General features: G+C 52.6%; 2 protein-coding genes across 6 annotated transcripts in view; one reads left to right on the plus strand and one right to left on the minus strand.

Moving 5' to 3' along the window:
- The window catches only part of SYMPK (symplekin scaffold protein), a 33,250-nt gene extending 27,127 nt beyond the window's left edge, over positions 1-6,123 (minus strand). Inside the window, exons 1-6 of one of the 4 annotated variants that reach the window (XM_061388675.1) lie at positions 6,021-6,122; positions 2,268-2,424; positions 2,009-2,132; positions 1,819-1,884; positions 502-555; positions 334-407 (exon numbers count right to left, since the gene is read on the minus strand). In XM_061388675.1, coding sequence (XP_061244659.1) covers positions 334-407; positions 502-555; positions 1,819-1,884; positions 2,009-2,113 — 299 coding nt within the window. In that variant the 5' untranslated portion in view covers positions 2,114-2,132; positions 2,268-2,424; positions 6,021-6,122. Of the gene's footprint in view, positions 1-333; positions 408-501; positions 556-1,818; positions 1,885-2,008; positions 2,133-2,267; positions 2,425-5,360; positions 5,477-6,020 lie in introns of those variants that run through there. The other 3 variants (XM_061388676.1, XM_061388677.1, XM_061388679.1) reach the window with 3 other exon arrangements.
- Positions 6,124-6,287: 164 nt separating this feature from the next.
- FOXA3 (forkhead box A3) lies at positions 6,288-13,600 on the plus strand. 2 transcript variants are annotated; one of them, XM_061388724.1, is made up of 2 exons: positions 6,288-7,138; positions 11,908-13,600. In XM_061388724.1, exons 1-2 carry the CDS (start codon positions 7,070-7,072, stop codon positions 12,892-12,894), a joined length of 1,056 nt encoding a protein of 351 aa, XP_061244708.1. In that variant the 5' UTR covers positions 6,288-7,069; the 3' UTR covers positions 12,895-13,600. The 2 variants fall into 2 exon arrangements, with proteins under 2 accessions (XP_061244708.1, XP_061244709.1); XM_061388725.1 differs by lacking the exon at positions 6,288-7,138 and adding an exon at positions 7,195-11,580.
- Positions 13,601-15,021: the final 1,421 nt, after the last annotated feature.

Below are 15,021 nucleotides of genomic sequence, written 5' to 3' on the forward strand. Positions count from 1 at the left end.
AAATGGGCCAAACAAATAATCCCATGTATGAGGATCGAATAAAAAAGTATTTGGTACAGCAAGGGAAGTGGTTGAAAAATGGTCAGATGTTGTTTACAGCTTGAAGGCAGAGTCGACAGTCCTTACTGATGATGTAGATGTGAAGTGTGGAAGAAGTAGAGGAATAGTGGACGATCCAAGATTTGGACCTTATTAAATATTTGCTGGGGAATCAGAGGGGGAGAATGGGTGTGGGCAGCAGAGGGCAAGACTCTCAGGGCAGGGCCAGGCCAGGAGCCCGAGAGGCTGACTCCAGTAGGGGTGCCCCCACGGATGCCATGCAACACCCCGTACCAAGCCTCCTCGATGAAGCCGATGACAAATTTGCGCACTTCGATAGACTTGTCTGCCTGGAAAGCGATGATCTCCTGCCAGGGTCAAGAAGAAGGTGGGTCAGAGTTGTACCAGGATCACCTCCCTTATCCCCACACCCATACCCTTTCTCTCCTGTTGGCCACTCACATCCAGGAAGTTGTCCAGTAGTGTGGGATCTTTGTTGATGATCAGTTCCTGCACCTGGAAGCAGATCGGGAAAGAGGAGGAGGACAGCCTTATGAAACCAGGGGCTGGTCAGTACAGACAGGCGTGCGAAGGAGAAACCAGCATGGGGGAGCAGCAGATACATTCAGTTCAGATTCAGCTCAACTCCCAGCATGGCCTAGGGAAGCGGCTTCCCCTGAGTCTCAGTCTACTCTTCTGTAAAATGGGAACCAGAAACAACAGCTTGTAGGGCTACTGTGAGGCTTCAATAAGATGCTACAAGGCGCAGGTCCTGGTGGACCAGTGAGTATGTGAGAGGTGCCATGGGACTCCTACCTTCCTGAGGCGCATCCAGCAATTCTCTCCACGCTCCTTCTGTTTCTACTCCCCATTCAACTGCCATAATTCAGCAAGCATTTTATCCCAGTGAGAGCCCACTTCCCGAGGCCCTTGTGTAATACCTGCCAGGCTCTTTGGAATAAGCCCTTCCCAAATACACTCTCACAGAAGCTCAGTGCCTACGAGCCAAGGCACTATTGGTGAACAGCCCTGACAACCACCCCATGAGGGAGGCCCTGTCAGAACCCCACTCACTGCTGAGGTGGCGTTGGCTACCCAAGGCCATGTGCAGAACAAGCAGAACTGGGGTCCCCTGAACTCCATCTGCCTCCTGTTCTGAACCACACTCAGCACTCCCTAAATCCCCATCCTCTTTTGCTTCTGTACCAGCTATTGTGCCCTCTGCTCAAGACACTCTCCCTCTCTCCCTTGGCCTGGTTCTCTCCTTCTCCTCCAGGTCTCAGCTCAGACATCCCTCTTCTAGGAAGTCCTCCTTAACTGCCCGCCATTAGGCTGGGTCAGAAGTCTCCTCTGGGTTCCACATCCCCCTAGGCGCCTCCATCTCAGCCCTGCCCACTCTGGGTCCCCACTGTTGGGTCACCTGTACGTCTTCCCCACTGGACAGGACTCTGGCGGAGAAGAAACTTGAGGATCAAGAGCATAGCATTTGGAGTCTGAATCCAGCATTCAGGTCCTAATTCTGTCAGGTCCTAGCAGAGTGACCTTGGGCTAATTTAAGCTCTGAGACTCTACTTCTTTCTCTGTAAAACAGAGAAGAAATTACCCTGCCTCAGAGAGCTTTTGTGAGAATTAAACGATGGTGTGGCCGAGCAGCGCTGCGTGCCGTATCCCAAGCGCTTAGACGTGGATGCTAGTGTTAGTACCAGTGCCCTCTTTTCCGAGGCTCCCATCCCAGCTCCTCTCATCCTGCTTAGCCCAGCGTCACCCTCTTCCCCTCACCTGTTTGAGCACTGTGATCTTTGAGTCGTTGGTGATCAGTGCTGCCTGGTTCAAGAGATCTACCACCTGGAAGGAGGGTGAAAGGCACATCAGGCCAGCTCCTACAGCACTCCTGAGATCTTCCAGCTAGGGGTGGGTCACCCTGGAGAGGGCCCAGGCCTCCCTACTCCACACCTCTCTCTGTACTCACTCTCTCTGATGTGGTCATGCCATCGATGCCCGGCCCCTCCTCTTGAGTGAAGAACTGTGATGCCACGCTCCGGCGTGTGACGCTGTCCCCACTGCTGGCTGCCATGGCTGCGGCCCGGTACCTGCTGGAGAGGAGGATGGAGCAAGCTCGGCCATTACTCCACTATCTCTGAAGGGCTCTGTATTCGTGGGGTTGTAATCTGGGGGAGACTGATGTCTCCTGGCTAAGAGGCTGTACCCCGTGGAGAACCAAGCCTCACCTCCAGTACTTTACAGAGAGCAGGCTGACCACAAACACCTGCTGGAGGACTGAACAGATGCACGCAGAGCAGCCGCCTCTCTCTGGTCTCAGTGCCCCTCGTCTCTCCAGTTGGGTCCTCCACACAGTAGGTAAGTACTCAGTACATCAGAGAAGGCCTAATCAAATAAATTATACTTCTGCCATTTTCTGGAATATTATGACATTGTGTTTCAAAAGAAGTGGGGGATATTTCTGGACATCTCTCTCAAAGGCACACTGGCAAAAATCGAGAAATAAGAAGGATATCAATTACAGCACTATTCCTAGTAGCAAAAGACTGCTGTCAACCCGAGTCTTCTCAAATAGGGAAACGGGCTGCAGAACTGTGATACATCCACAAAATAAAATACTTCGCAACTGTAAAAAGGAATGAGGCAAATCTCTCTGTGTGCTGGTAAACAGTGGGCTCCAGCACATATTAAATTAAAAACAAGCAAAGTGAAGGCAATGTTTACTGTATGTTCCCTTTTCACAAAAGAAAGGAAAAATATATGTATTTGTTAAAAACATCAAAAACGAATGGAAGGAAAAACCAAAAAGTAGGAAAGGGAGCAAACAGGAAAAAAAAGGATGGGTCTCAAAGAATTATCATCATGAAAAGATGACAGTGACAGCCTGCTGCCTCACAGAGGAAGGTATACGATTCAACTGAGTTTTGTCAAGTTTGTGTGTGTGTGTACACAGAATGACCTGAGGCAAGAAACAGCTGGGGCTCAGTTGTCTCTTCTGTAAAGCAGGGATGGCAACAGTGGTGATCTCCCAGAACTATTCTGAGGATTAGATGAGTTAACAGACATAGTAAACATAAGTATAGCTATTTTCACGTGCGGGGAAAGAGATCTGAAGGCTATTGCATAAACTGTTAATAATTTGAGGAGGTGAAAAAGACGCATCTTTTGAAAGAATCATAATATACCGTACATAGCAGTTTATACTCAACAGGTATCTGCTGAATGAATGACTGTCCAACAGCCTCCTTCCTAGCCTCCCTGCTGCCTGTCACCCCCATATCTTGCTTAGAGTCAAAGCCAAGTAAGTCCTCACCAAGGCCGGGCAGACCTTACATGATCCGGCTCTGCTGTCTCTGCTCTTTCTCTTGGCTCTTTCTGCTCCAGTCACTCTGGCCTCCTCGTCATCGCACCAACATACCCCTTCCTCTAAGCCTCTGTGCTTCTCTTCCTGCTACCTGGATTACCCCTCCCTTCAGATACTGCCACAGCTCTCTTCCTCCTCATCTCCTTCAGGTCTCAACTCAGATATCCCAGCAGCGAGGTCTTCTCTGACCATCTGATTTCAAATTTCCATTTACTCTCCCTCACCATCTGTGTCGCTTTGTTTTTCTCCATGGCGTGGATCATTATAAACACACTACATAGTTATAAGCTCCACGAGGGAAGAGGTGTGTGTGTTCACTTTATCCCCAGCATGGAACAGCGCTTGGCACCAAGTGAAGAAGGAGAAGAAGTGAAGTCACTCAGTCGTGTCCAACTCTTTGCAACCCCATGGACCAGGTTCCTCCATCCATGGGATTTTCCAGGCAAGAATACTGGAGTGGGTTGCCATTTCCTTCTTCAGAGATCTTCCCGACCCAGGGATTGAACCCAGGTCTCCAGCATTGTAGGCAGACACTTTACTGTCTGAGCCACCAGGGAAGTCATCTAGTAAGTATTCAGTAAAAATCTGCTGAGTGTGACTTCCCTGGTGGTCCACAGTTAAGACTCTGAACTTCCAATGCAGAGGACACAGGTTTGATCCCTGGTAGGAAAATAAGATCGTACATGCCACGCAGTGTGACCAAAAGATTAAAAAAAAAATCTTTTGAGTAAATGTCAAAGGGCTTCAACAATCACTGGGCTTAGTATCCCTCAGTATGCCCTTTGGCTCTGGGAATGCTTGAAAAATAACAGCTAAATATTTATTGAACATTTAGTATGTCCTGGGCACAATTCTCACACAGTAACTTATTTAAACCTCACAACACCCTGTAGCCCATCAAGCGCCTCTGTCCAGGGGATTTCCCAGGCAAGAATCCTAGAGTGGGTTGCCATTTTCTCATCCAGGGGATCTTCCCAACCCAGGGATTAAAGCCGAGTTTCTTGCACTGCAGGCAGACTCTTTGCCACCGAGCCCCAACGGAAGCCCCAGTTCTCATGTTACAGATGTGGATGTTTGAAGTCCAAGGATGTAAAACCACTTGATCAAAGGCTCACAACGATTAAGATGCAGACCCAGCAGCCTGGCTGCAGAACCTAGCCTTCTCAGTCCCACGCGGGACTGCCTCTCTAAAAAGAACTGCTTCCCCTGCCCCCCAGCTCTGTTCATGCAAATTAAAGGTCATGGCCACCCAACAATTCAGTATACTGCTGTTTCCCAGAACACAATGAACGCTTTCATGATGAACTTTTCTTCTCTTTTCATGATGAGAATACACTGAGTCACCCAAACTTTTTACTTGGTGTCCTTCCTCTTCCACATTTTTTTTTTAAAATGTATATCCCTATGTCCTTTGGGCTTCCGTTGTGGCTCAGCTGGTAAAGAGTCCACCTGCAACGCGGGAGACCTGGGTTCGATCCCTGGGTTAGGAAGATCCCCTGGAGAAGGGAAAGGCTACCCACTCCAGTATTCTGGTCTGGAGAATTCCATGGACTGTCGCAAAGAGTCAGACACAACTAAGCAACTTTCACTTTCAAGTATTTACTTTTGTCAAAAGGAAGCATACGATAAACAGTTTTCCATTCTGCTTTTCCCTTAATATATGCTGCAGTCCATTCTTTGTCTCTGGTTCCTTTTTTACCCCCTTCCCTCATTCCTTTCTACAATTCCATGATATTTTATTTTCTGAAGGCTATCTGGTTTTTTCCTGCCAGTCTCCCTACTAAAGAACATCTGGGGGTGTCTTGCAGTCTTTTGCTATCACCAATAATCATCGTTTCCCCTTCCGTCTCGCTGTGCTCCTTATAGAGTCCTGCCGCCCCACTCCCACCTGGAGTACGACGACTTCCCTTACATTCACAGAGTGGCCCCCTGAGAATCTTTCATTGATTCAACGAACCTTAACTGGAGTTTTCAGCGCGATTCCGCAGTGCTGGGAACACAGCGGAGACCGACACACACCCAGTCCCTACCCACCATGTGGCTCATGGCCACAGACAGGACTAACAAGCCACACAAATAAAGGTTCAATAACAAGTGAGACCCCCCCCCCCCCCACCAGTGGCATGAAGGAAAGGAACAGCGACCTATGAGATCCTCCAACAGGCGGATTTCGGGACGGAGGGCGGGAAAAGAGGGCTTCGCAGAGGAAGTGACGTTGGTGCCAAGATCCGAAAGATGAATGGGAGTCAGCCAGGCGGAATGAGTAAAAGGATGTTGCAGACAGAGGGGTCGGCATGTGCAAAAAGCCTGAGGCGGGAAAGCGTATGGCGAGTTTGAGGAAATCGAAAGGCCAGTGCAGCTGCGCGAAAAGAGGGACAGCAAATTGGCAGAGCTGAGGCCGGGGAGCGCGGACGCGCCTTGGCGGCCACGTTGGAACTTTGCCCTGAGGGTACTGAGGAGCCACGGAAGGGTCCAAAAGCTGGGAAGAAAGTGGGGTCCCGAGCGTCACTGCTCCCTTCTCCTCTCAGTGTCCTCACTGGCCCCGACAGCGCCCCTACCCTTTCAGAGTCCTTCCTCCCTTCGTCCCTGGCTCCCACGCTGCTCGCCCCCGGCTCACCGCGGCTCCGGCTTCCGTCCCCCTCGCGTCCCCTCAGCAGCGCCTCTTCACAGACGCCGCCGCCATCTTCCGCTCGCCGCCGTGACACTACGCAATCACTGCATTCGGCGGGTCGCTGGGAAATGGAGTCCACTCTGTACCAGCGCCTCCGCCCCTGCCGCGCGAGCGGCCTTCCGCCCTCTCCTTCTGCGAAGCCCGGGCAGCCCTTCATTTCCGTCTTTCGGGCGCCATGCTCTTGGGAAATGTAGTCCTGTGACAGGGGGCGGGACGGAAGGGGGGCTGGAGGCTTCTGGGAAATGGAGTTCACGAAGACTCTGGTTCCCTGGACGGCTGATGTTAGATTGAACAGAGTCGGATAGGCGAAGCTCCTAGGTCTTGCAGGTTATCTCCAGTCTCAGCGGGATATGAGCAGAGGCCCCGATCCCCTCCACCTTTTGTCCTGGCCATTTACACAATCTGGAGCACTTCCAGTTATCAGACGCTCAGTCTTCCAGTCCGTCCAAAGGGAAATGTGGTTTCGAGGGTCTCCTACCGGTCCTTATAGTAATAGTAACACAACGGGACCTCTGGAGACCACTCGGCTCTGAGCCCCCTTTCCACTCCAACAAGTCTTGCTGGCTGTTCGCCTGCTCCAGTTGAGATGATGAAAACCCTAAGTAGAAGGGACCTAGAGTTCTGCCCTCGAGGCTTTTAGAATGAGCAATTGTTTCCCAGTTATAGCTCCCTCACTCTTCAGCCGTCCCCAGCTCTCTCGTCCCCGGGCTGCGGATCCCGGCGCCTGAGGTCTCTCTCCTCGCAATCCCGCAGGGGGCGCCCCAATCCGGGCGCACCGCCCTCGGGGAGGCGGGAGGGGAGCCTAGGGCGGGCGAGGGCGGGGGTGTCCCGGCTATAAAGCGTGGCCGCCTCCCGCGGCGCCCGGGACGACTGGGACCCTGGGCGGTCGGACGGACGGGCGCGGGTCGGAACTCGGGCAGTGCCGGCCGAGAGATCCGAAACTCTCGGTTCTCCCCGGGCCGGAGAGGGGGTGGGTGGGGGCGCAGGCCCGGGGGATGCTGGGCTCGGTGAAGATGGAGGCCCACGACCTGGCCGAGTGGAGCTACTACCCGGAGGCGGGCGAGGTGTGTCCTCGGGGATGGCGGAGCGGGAATTGGCGGGGGAGGGGGGGGCGGGCAGGAATCAGGGTGCGGGGTTAAATGGGGGTAAGGACCTGGGTGTGGACTCAAACGGTGGCCCCAAATAGACCTGGGAGCGGGGAAACTGGACACACGGAGACCAGGTGTAAGGAGTCAGAGACGGGGGACAATGCATGGGAGCGCGGTTTAGGCAGACTTGTCGGAGTGAGGGCTTAAATGGGAGTAAGGAAGATTCTGCCAAGGGTCAAGTCATAGCTCATACCTGAGGGCTGAGTGTCAGGGACCCAAAGTAAAAGGAATTAAAATGAATAAACCAAAGATAGGAATCAGAGCTGAGGGATTAGGCAACGGAGTTCAAAATTAGGGGGAAATATAGTGAATGAGAGATGGGAGAGGGAGGTCACCATTAAGAGAAGTCTGAGCTGAGAGCTCAGGGTTAGAATTTAGTGTTAAAGATGGGGGTCTGGGGTAGATGTAAGAATTGGGGTTCTGGGATAAGGATTGGGGTTGAGTTCTATTTTAAAGTTAGAAATAGGGGTAGGTGCTCAAGGATAAGAGATGAAGGTGGTCAGAGATGAAGCTTGGTTTGGGGAGTGTGAAATAACAGGTGATTTAAGAGCTGGGGCTCAGATAGATAAGGAGCCAGATGCAGTCAGAGTCGGGATCCTGAGAGCAGGGGGTAGGGGCAACAGCATTGGCAGCAGAGGGGGTCAGTCTTCACCTAGCAGGTCCCTACTATTGACCCTCACCCCTCCCAGCTGAACTTCACGGGTCTAAGTGTTATTAGAGAAACCCTCAGCAGGGATTCTCCTTGCTGGAGTCTGGAGAGTTTCAGATTTCGCCCACCCCACCTTCCACTGATCTCCACAAACTGCTAATGTACTCACCAGTCCCATCTCGGACAGGACAAGACTTCCCTGGAATAGGGGGCAGAGAACAATAATTCGCTTGCCCTAGCTGATGGAGAGTCCTCTCCCAGGTCTAACTTGCATTCCTCTTGCTGCAAGGACTCCGTCTTAGCCTGCTTGCTCTCTAGTCAACATTATGAAGTGGAGGCGGGACAGGGTCCTAGCCAGAAGGTTATGGGGATCTGGATACTTGGGTTTCTAACCTGTATGGGGACTGTGGGCCTGAGGTGGGATGTGGGACTGCAAGGATTAAGTTCTCCAAAGACACTAAGATCTGGGGTTTTCATGGGCCCCAGCGTGCCTGAGTTCTGGGTCTGGGGTTTGAGCTGTAGGGTGGGACTCCTGGATACCCAGGCCTGCGAGGCTTGGCAAGGTGCCCAGGAGGGGCCAGTCCTGGGGCTGTGGAGGTGTGAGGTGCACGTGGGGTGGGGCAGGGAAGGGGTTGGGAGTGTTGAGAGGTGGAGGCAATGTCGGTTCTAGGGTGGGGAAGGCAGAGACCAGGTTGGTGGTGGAGGCTCCCAGGTGGTAGGAGAATCTCAGCTGAACGAACGCCTTGCATAGTTCAGATCCTGGGGGTGTGCTCTAAGGATACCAACTACAAATCAGTGTTTTGGAGGTATATCTTAAAAAGTAAATTGTGGGGCTCTAGGCGGAAGGAGTCATTATTTGGGGCACAGCCTGAAGCTTAGGGGACAAGGTGTGTGGAAATTGTCTCTGAAATTGAGGGACAGTCTAGAGATAGTCAGCATTTGGGGGCATATTTTGGAAGAGATGACATGTAGGGGGCTGGAAATGGACGTACTGTGTGAGGGTCTCCTCAACCTTCCCATCAACAAAACCACCTCCTCCACCTGGGTCAGAACAATGAGAGGAGAAACTTCTGCACTCACTCAGCAACTGAGCACTGGGGGGAACCCCACACTGCTTCTTGCCCACCACACCCTTCTGCTGGGGTGATGGCACCCCCCTCCACCAGGCTGACTCTTTGTCTGGAGGGAAATTGGAAAGTTATAGTCCTCAGGCATCACCCCCAGACCCTCAGTTCTCACAAATCAGCTGGTCCAACTGCTCCCCGTCCCCCCATTTTCTAGATGGAGAACCTAAAGCCTCTCGGAGTATAGGGGCCACCTGAAGTCCTAGGCTGGGACCAGGATCAGAAACTAGCTTCTGGCTTCACACCGCCTCCCTGCGCTCCCTGTCACACCCTCCTCCAGAGACAATAAGGAAATGAAAGGGGAGAAATTCCAGCCTCCTGGGGTGGGGGTGCAGGTCCCCTCAGGGCTTCCCCCCCAGTCTCAGCCCCGCCCTCGCAGGGGAGATCCGGTTCAGACCCGGACACTGGGGGTTCATCCCAGCCCCGAGGCATGTGAAAGCTGACGGTGGATTAGGGCAGCTGGAGGCTTGAGGTCAGACCTCAAGGAGGACTTCCGTGTGGGTGGGGAGCCAGAAAAGAAGGGCTCTGGGGTCCCAGTCTGTCTTCCTCTGTGATACAAGAGTCTGACTGAGCTGGAGAAGCGTCAGGGGTCATAGAGGGATTCAGGAACTCTCTGTGGATCCCCCTGAGTTCCAACACCTCCCCTCTCTCTGAAGGACCCTCTTCCCTTACTTTTGGGGAGGGACCAGAGCCAGCCAACCACAGGGGAGACCAGTGCATGGGGGAGGGGAATAGCTGTGGCTCCAATTTCAATGTGAGACTTCTAGAGAGATGGTGGTGCCCAGGGAAGGGGCAGAGAGATGCAAAGATGTACTGAAGGAGGAAGAAAGAGAGGGGTGGGTGGGAAAGGAGAGGGGTAATCAGAGAGAGAGTTCCAAGGACTGGAGAAAGAGGTGTGAGAGAGATGGGCAGGGGCAGAGGAAGAGAGAGATGGGGGCTGTGAGTGTCTTTTTGTGCGAAAAGAAAGGCAGGGAGGGAGAGAAAGAGATGGAGGAGAGAGAGACAGATAAAGGGAGAGAGTGTGGGGGCAGGGGGAGAGACAGAGGAGGGAGGGAAGAGAGGGAAGGAGTGTAGAGGTACCGAGACAGGGAAGGAGATGAACAGACACATATAATGCCAACAGGGAGAGTCAAAGAGACATAAGAAGAAAGAGCTAAAAAAAAAAAAAAAAAAAGAAAGAGCTACCTGGATAGACACGTGAAAAAAGACAAGGGAGAGTTTCTCTACTGGAATGCAGACCTGGGGTTGGTTACCACCTCTCTGGCTCCTTGAGTGATCCTGGCAGTTCCTTCTTCTCTCTGGGCCTTGGTCTGTGCAGACACTTAAGTGACAGGGTGGGTGAGATGGGACACACTGACTCAGTGGTGGTTCCCATCAGAGCTAGAGCAGCACCCCCAGTGCCATGAGACCCACCCCACCCCCCGGGACAGGAAGCAGGACAGACAGATGGAATATTGCCAGAGAATGAATGGAAGGCTGGATGAAATGCTCACAGAATGAGAAGTCCCCATCCACCAAGCTTTGTACTTTCCTTACTTATCTTGTTCACTTCCTGCTAGACTGACAGCTCCCTGAGAGCAGGCGTTTCCGAGTCTTGGTCACTGCTTTTATAGCTGGATCCAGAACACCCGTGTGGAGCCAGACTGCCTGGATTCAGGATCCCAGTTCTTCTCCTTCCTTGCTGTGCAACTCCTGGACAATCTCTCTGGGGCCTCAGCTTGCTCAGCTGAAAAATGGGTGTCATGATAGCACTTCCCCCATAGTGTGGTCACAAGGATGAGAGCAGAACTTTCCTGGGAAGTGCCTGGAGTAGTGCCTGGCACACAGTAGGTGGTCAGTTGAATATTTGAGAGATGAGATAGTTACTTACAAAGACATAGCAACGTTTACCTTATTTCACTGAGCTAAGATGCGCATTTTCCCCCCATTTGAACCTTTCTGAAAATGGAATGGGTTTTACAGTCAGTGGTGTCTGGAGATTATAACTGACAATGTTTTTTTCCATTCTTATTGACACTTAAAATACTACTGAAGCTTAGATTTGATGACATTTAATAAACAGATGACGTATATTAGGTGGAAATATGTGATTTCTGATTTTCAGGTGCTTTGACTTATAAAGCTATAATTTTATAACCTAAAAGATGGATAGAAAGTACACACATAGATTCCATTATTAGATAAATCAGCAGTTATCAATTTTTTTTCTTTTTGGTCTCAGGACATCATCACACTCTTAAAATTATTGAGGACCCCAAACAGTTTTTATTGATCAGGGTTATATTGGTTGTTACCACATTCAAAGTGAAAACTGAGACATTTTAAAAATAGGCATTCATTCATTTAAAAATACAACAATGTGTTAGTGTAAGCAGTGTGTATTTTTATTAAAATAACTGTATTTCAGAACATTGAAGGAGAGGAGGGGCACAGTGACATTTTTGCCTGTCTCTTTAGTGTCTGGTTCAGTAGAAGCCAGCTCGATTTTCCTAGCTGCTCCTACCTTTGGTCTGTTGCAATATTCCATGTCATGTGGACGCTGGAAAACTCCACTGTACGCTCGTGAGAGTAACCAAGTGAAAAAGGTTAGTCATATCTTAGCATTATACGAAAATGGTTTGACCTCGCTGGTCCCCCAAAAAGAGTCTCAGACAACTCCCCAGGGTGTCCTGGACCACACTTTGAGAACCACTTAAAACCTGTGCACTCCAGGACATGAGATGTGGGAGATGGGGAGAGGGGTGCGTGAAGAGGGGGCAGAGAGAGACTTGAAGAGACAGCCATTTACAGAGGCAGGTAAAGATGGAAGAGCAAGAGGCACAGATAGAGGGACCCAGAATGGGTCCAGCCACGCTTTACTTACTAACAGAGTAGAGACTCACCACTTGCCATCTCTCCTTCTCTCCCTGTAGGTCTATTCTCCAGTGACCCCAGTACCCACCATGGCCCCCCTCAACTCCTACATGACCCTGAACCCGCTGAGCTCTCCCTACCCCCCAGGGGGGCTGCCTGCCTCTCCGCTGCCCACTGGACCCCTGGCGCCCCCAGCCCCCACAGCGCCCCTGGGGCCCACCTTCCCAGGGCTGGGTGCCAGCACTGGTGGAGGCAGCAGCTCAGGGTACGGGGGCCCGGGCCCGGGGCTGGTCCACGGGAAGGAGATGCCGAAAGGGTACCGGCGGCCCCTGGCCCACGCCAAGCCGCCCTACTCCTACATCTCGCTCATCACCATGGCCATCCAGCAGGCGCCGGGCAAGATGCTTACCCTGAGCGAGATCTACCAGTGGATCATGGACCTCTTCCCGTACTATCGCGAGAACCAGCAGCGCTGGCAGAACTCCATCCGCCACTCGCTGTCTTTCAACGACTGCTTCGTCAAGGTGGCGCGCTCCCCGGACAAGCCGGGCAAGGGTTCCTACTGGGCTCTGCACCCCAGCTCAGGTAACATGTTTGAGAACGGCTGCTACCTACGCCGCCAGAAGCGCTTCAAGCTGGAGGAGAAGGTGAAGAAAGGGGGCGGCGGGAGCTCGGCCTCCAGGAACAGTGCGGGGTCGGCCTCCACGGCCACCGCCCCTGCCGCCACTGTGGCCTCCACGCCGCAGCCGCAGCCCCCGCCCCCTGAGCCGGAGGCCCAGGGTGGGGACGAGGTGGGGGCTCTGGACTGTGGCTCACCCGCTGCTCCCTCCACACCCTACTTCACTGGCCTGGAGCTCCCAGGGGAGCTAAAGCTGGATGCGCCCTACAACTTCAATCACCCTTTCTCCATCAACAACCTGATGTCGGAACAGTCGCCAGCACCCCCCAAACTGGACGTGGGATTTGGGGGCTACGGGGCAGAGGGTGGGGAGCCTGGGGTCTACTACCAGGGCCTCTATTCCCGCTCTCTGCTTAACGCATCCTAGCAGGGGTGGGGTGGGAGCGTGCTGGGTGGGATATGGCTGTACCTCATATCATCGGGCTCTCGGGGCCTGACCTTCCCCGGAGACACCTTGCTCACCCAGTCTGTCAACATCTTGGTTGGTCTACTGCTCACCGTGGTGACTGCCATCACTGTGGGCATCGTGTTGATCCACTGAGTACTATGATAGCTGCCACTGACATCATGGTGGGCCCACTGAGTACTGTGAAGACTGCCATACTGATTGATGTGATGAGGTTGACCTGTTGGGTCTTCAGATGGCCACCCTCTGGGATGACTTCTTGGTTGGCCCCTTGGGTGCTGTGATGCCCAGCCTCTTGGCTGAGCCTCTAGATGTGATGGTGGCACCATTTTGGTTATGTCTTTGGCCCATTGGTGCTACGATGGCCACCATATTGACGGTCTGCCATCACCCGTGTACCGCTGTGCAACATAATGGCCACCACAGCCCCGGTGTTAGCCATGTCATCCCTGTCTCTGGTGTGAGCTGAGTGAGGGGTAGAGATGAGGATACTCCTTGTTTGTTGTTGTTGTTGTTGTTTTTTCCTGGAGCCCATTCTCCCTCTGATCCAGGAGAAACCAGAAAGGACTGGTTAGGGTGTGGTGGATTTCTACTAAAGTCTGGTTCTTGCCGGGGAAGGGGGATACTGGCTGTGTTTGACCATTAAAGGCACCATTTCTGCCTCTTATTGAATGTATCTTTTCCTTAGCCAGTGGGCCCTTCGAGGCTGAAACAACTGAATTGCTGTGTCCTGTCCCCTCTCCTTCCTGCCCCCAAGAGCCGTTTGCCTCTGGGGGAAGGGCTGGGGGAGGCATCGACCTGACCTTTGGCTCTTTGCTGTCCCTGACCCCAAGGACAGTTTGCTCACAGATAGCAGCCCCCGCAGCCATGGGGCCGGGGCAGCAGGCGGAGGTGGCTCTGAAGTGACCAAGGCCATCTCCCCACCCCCACTCTCTCGACACATGCCTCTAGCACTGAGGTTTAGAGAGCCCTGGGACCGCTCAATTTTTGGTTAAGCTGGAGGGGAGGAGGAGGAGGAGGAGGAGGAGGGACAAACGAGGTGCCAACTGAAGGAGACTGTGTGTGTGTGTGTGTGTGTGTGTGTGTGTGCACGCGCGTGCGCACGTTTGTGCGCCTGTGCCTCTGTGGATCATAGGATATCGCTACAGCCATTGAGGTCCCCGTGGTCTGCTGTGGGTGTTATCTATGGCTTGTATCCCTTAATTGTGTTAGTTTCTATGTCCATCCTCTGTGTGCTTACTGTAGATGTCTCAGGATACCAGACTGCTGTGCGTCTGTCTTGTTTTTTGTGTGTGTGGTTCTCTGACACACCTATCCCTGGGACCCTCTGGGTCTCACACTGTTGGATGTGTGTGTCTGTACGTCCCTTTGTCTACTTGCCTGCTGCCTCAAAGAGTCTGCCTGTGCCTACATCGGTGGTGTGGGTCATTGTGTGTTTCATGTGTATTTCTGTGAGTCAGCATCTGTCTGTATGTCTTCTAAAAAGTTATGTCTCTGTGACTTATGCCCGGCTTTGCTACCTCCCTGTCACTGCTGTGGCTGTGTGTGAGTGTATATTGGCTGGCTCTAGTGTGTCTCTGTCTCTTTCACATGCAGGTGTGGGGAAAAGGAGCTGACTCTTCCTTTGGGCGCTAGGGGCCTCTGGGGGCCTCTGGGTTTGGGGTCTAGGGGCTTCTATTCGTCCAGGTCTCTGCCTAGGCTCTGAGTCTGGTATCTGTGGCTCCAGTGTCCCTGAGGGCATGGCTCTCTGAGAAACATAGGTGTGTTTTTCACGGCCCTTATTTCACAGGGTGGAAACTGAGGCCCAGAATGGGAAAGGCTGGGGCCGAGGTCATGCCGCCAGGCTGGCTGGAGCAGGTGTTTTCTCCTTAGTTTGTATTTGCCTTTCATGGCTGTTGGCTCTATAGCCACTCATTCATTTAGTCAGTCCATTCAAAGACCAAAAGCTGTTTCTTTACGTGTGTGTGTGTGTGTGTGTGTGTATGAGAAAGTGAGAGACAGACGGAGGACAGAAGGGAGAGGGATGTTTCTCCCACTTCCTGTGTGTCCATCTGTCTGTCCCCTAGTGTCATCTATGTCCCTACTTGT

This window comes from Bos javanicus, chromosome 18, assembly GCF_032452875.1.
Source record: "Bos javanicus breed banteng chromosome 18, ARS-OSU_banteng_1.0, whole genome shotgun sequence".
Taxonomy (NCBI): Eukaryota; Metazoa; Chordata; class Mammalia; order Artiodactyla; family Bovidae; genus Bos; species Bos javanicus.

What these genes read in the sequence shown, in the direction of transcription:
- FOXA3 (XM_061388724.1), top strand. Translation starts at nt 7,070, where the DNA reads ATGCTGGGCTCGGTGAAGATGGAGGCCCACGACCTGGCCGAGTGGAGC. An exon ending in ACTACCCGGAGGCGGGCGAG is followed by an intron (nt 7,139 to 11,907) that starts GTGTGTCCTCGG and finishes CTCTCCCTGTAG; the next exon opens with GTCTATTCTCCAGTGACCCC.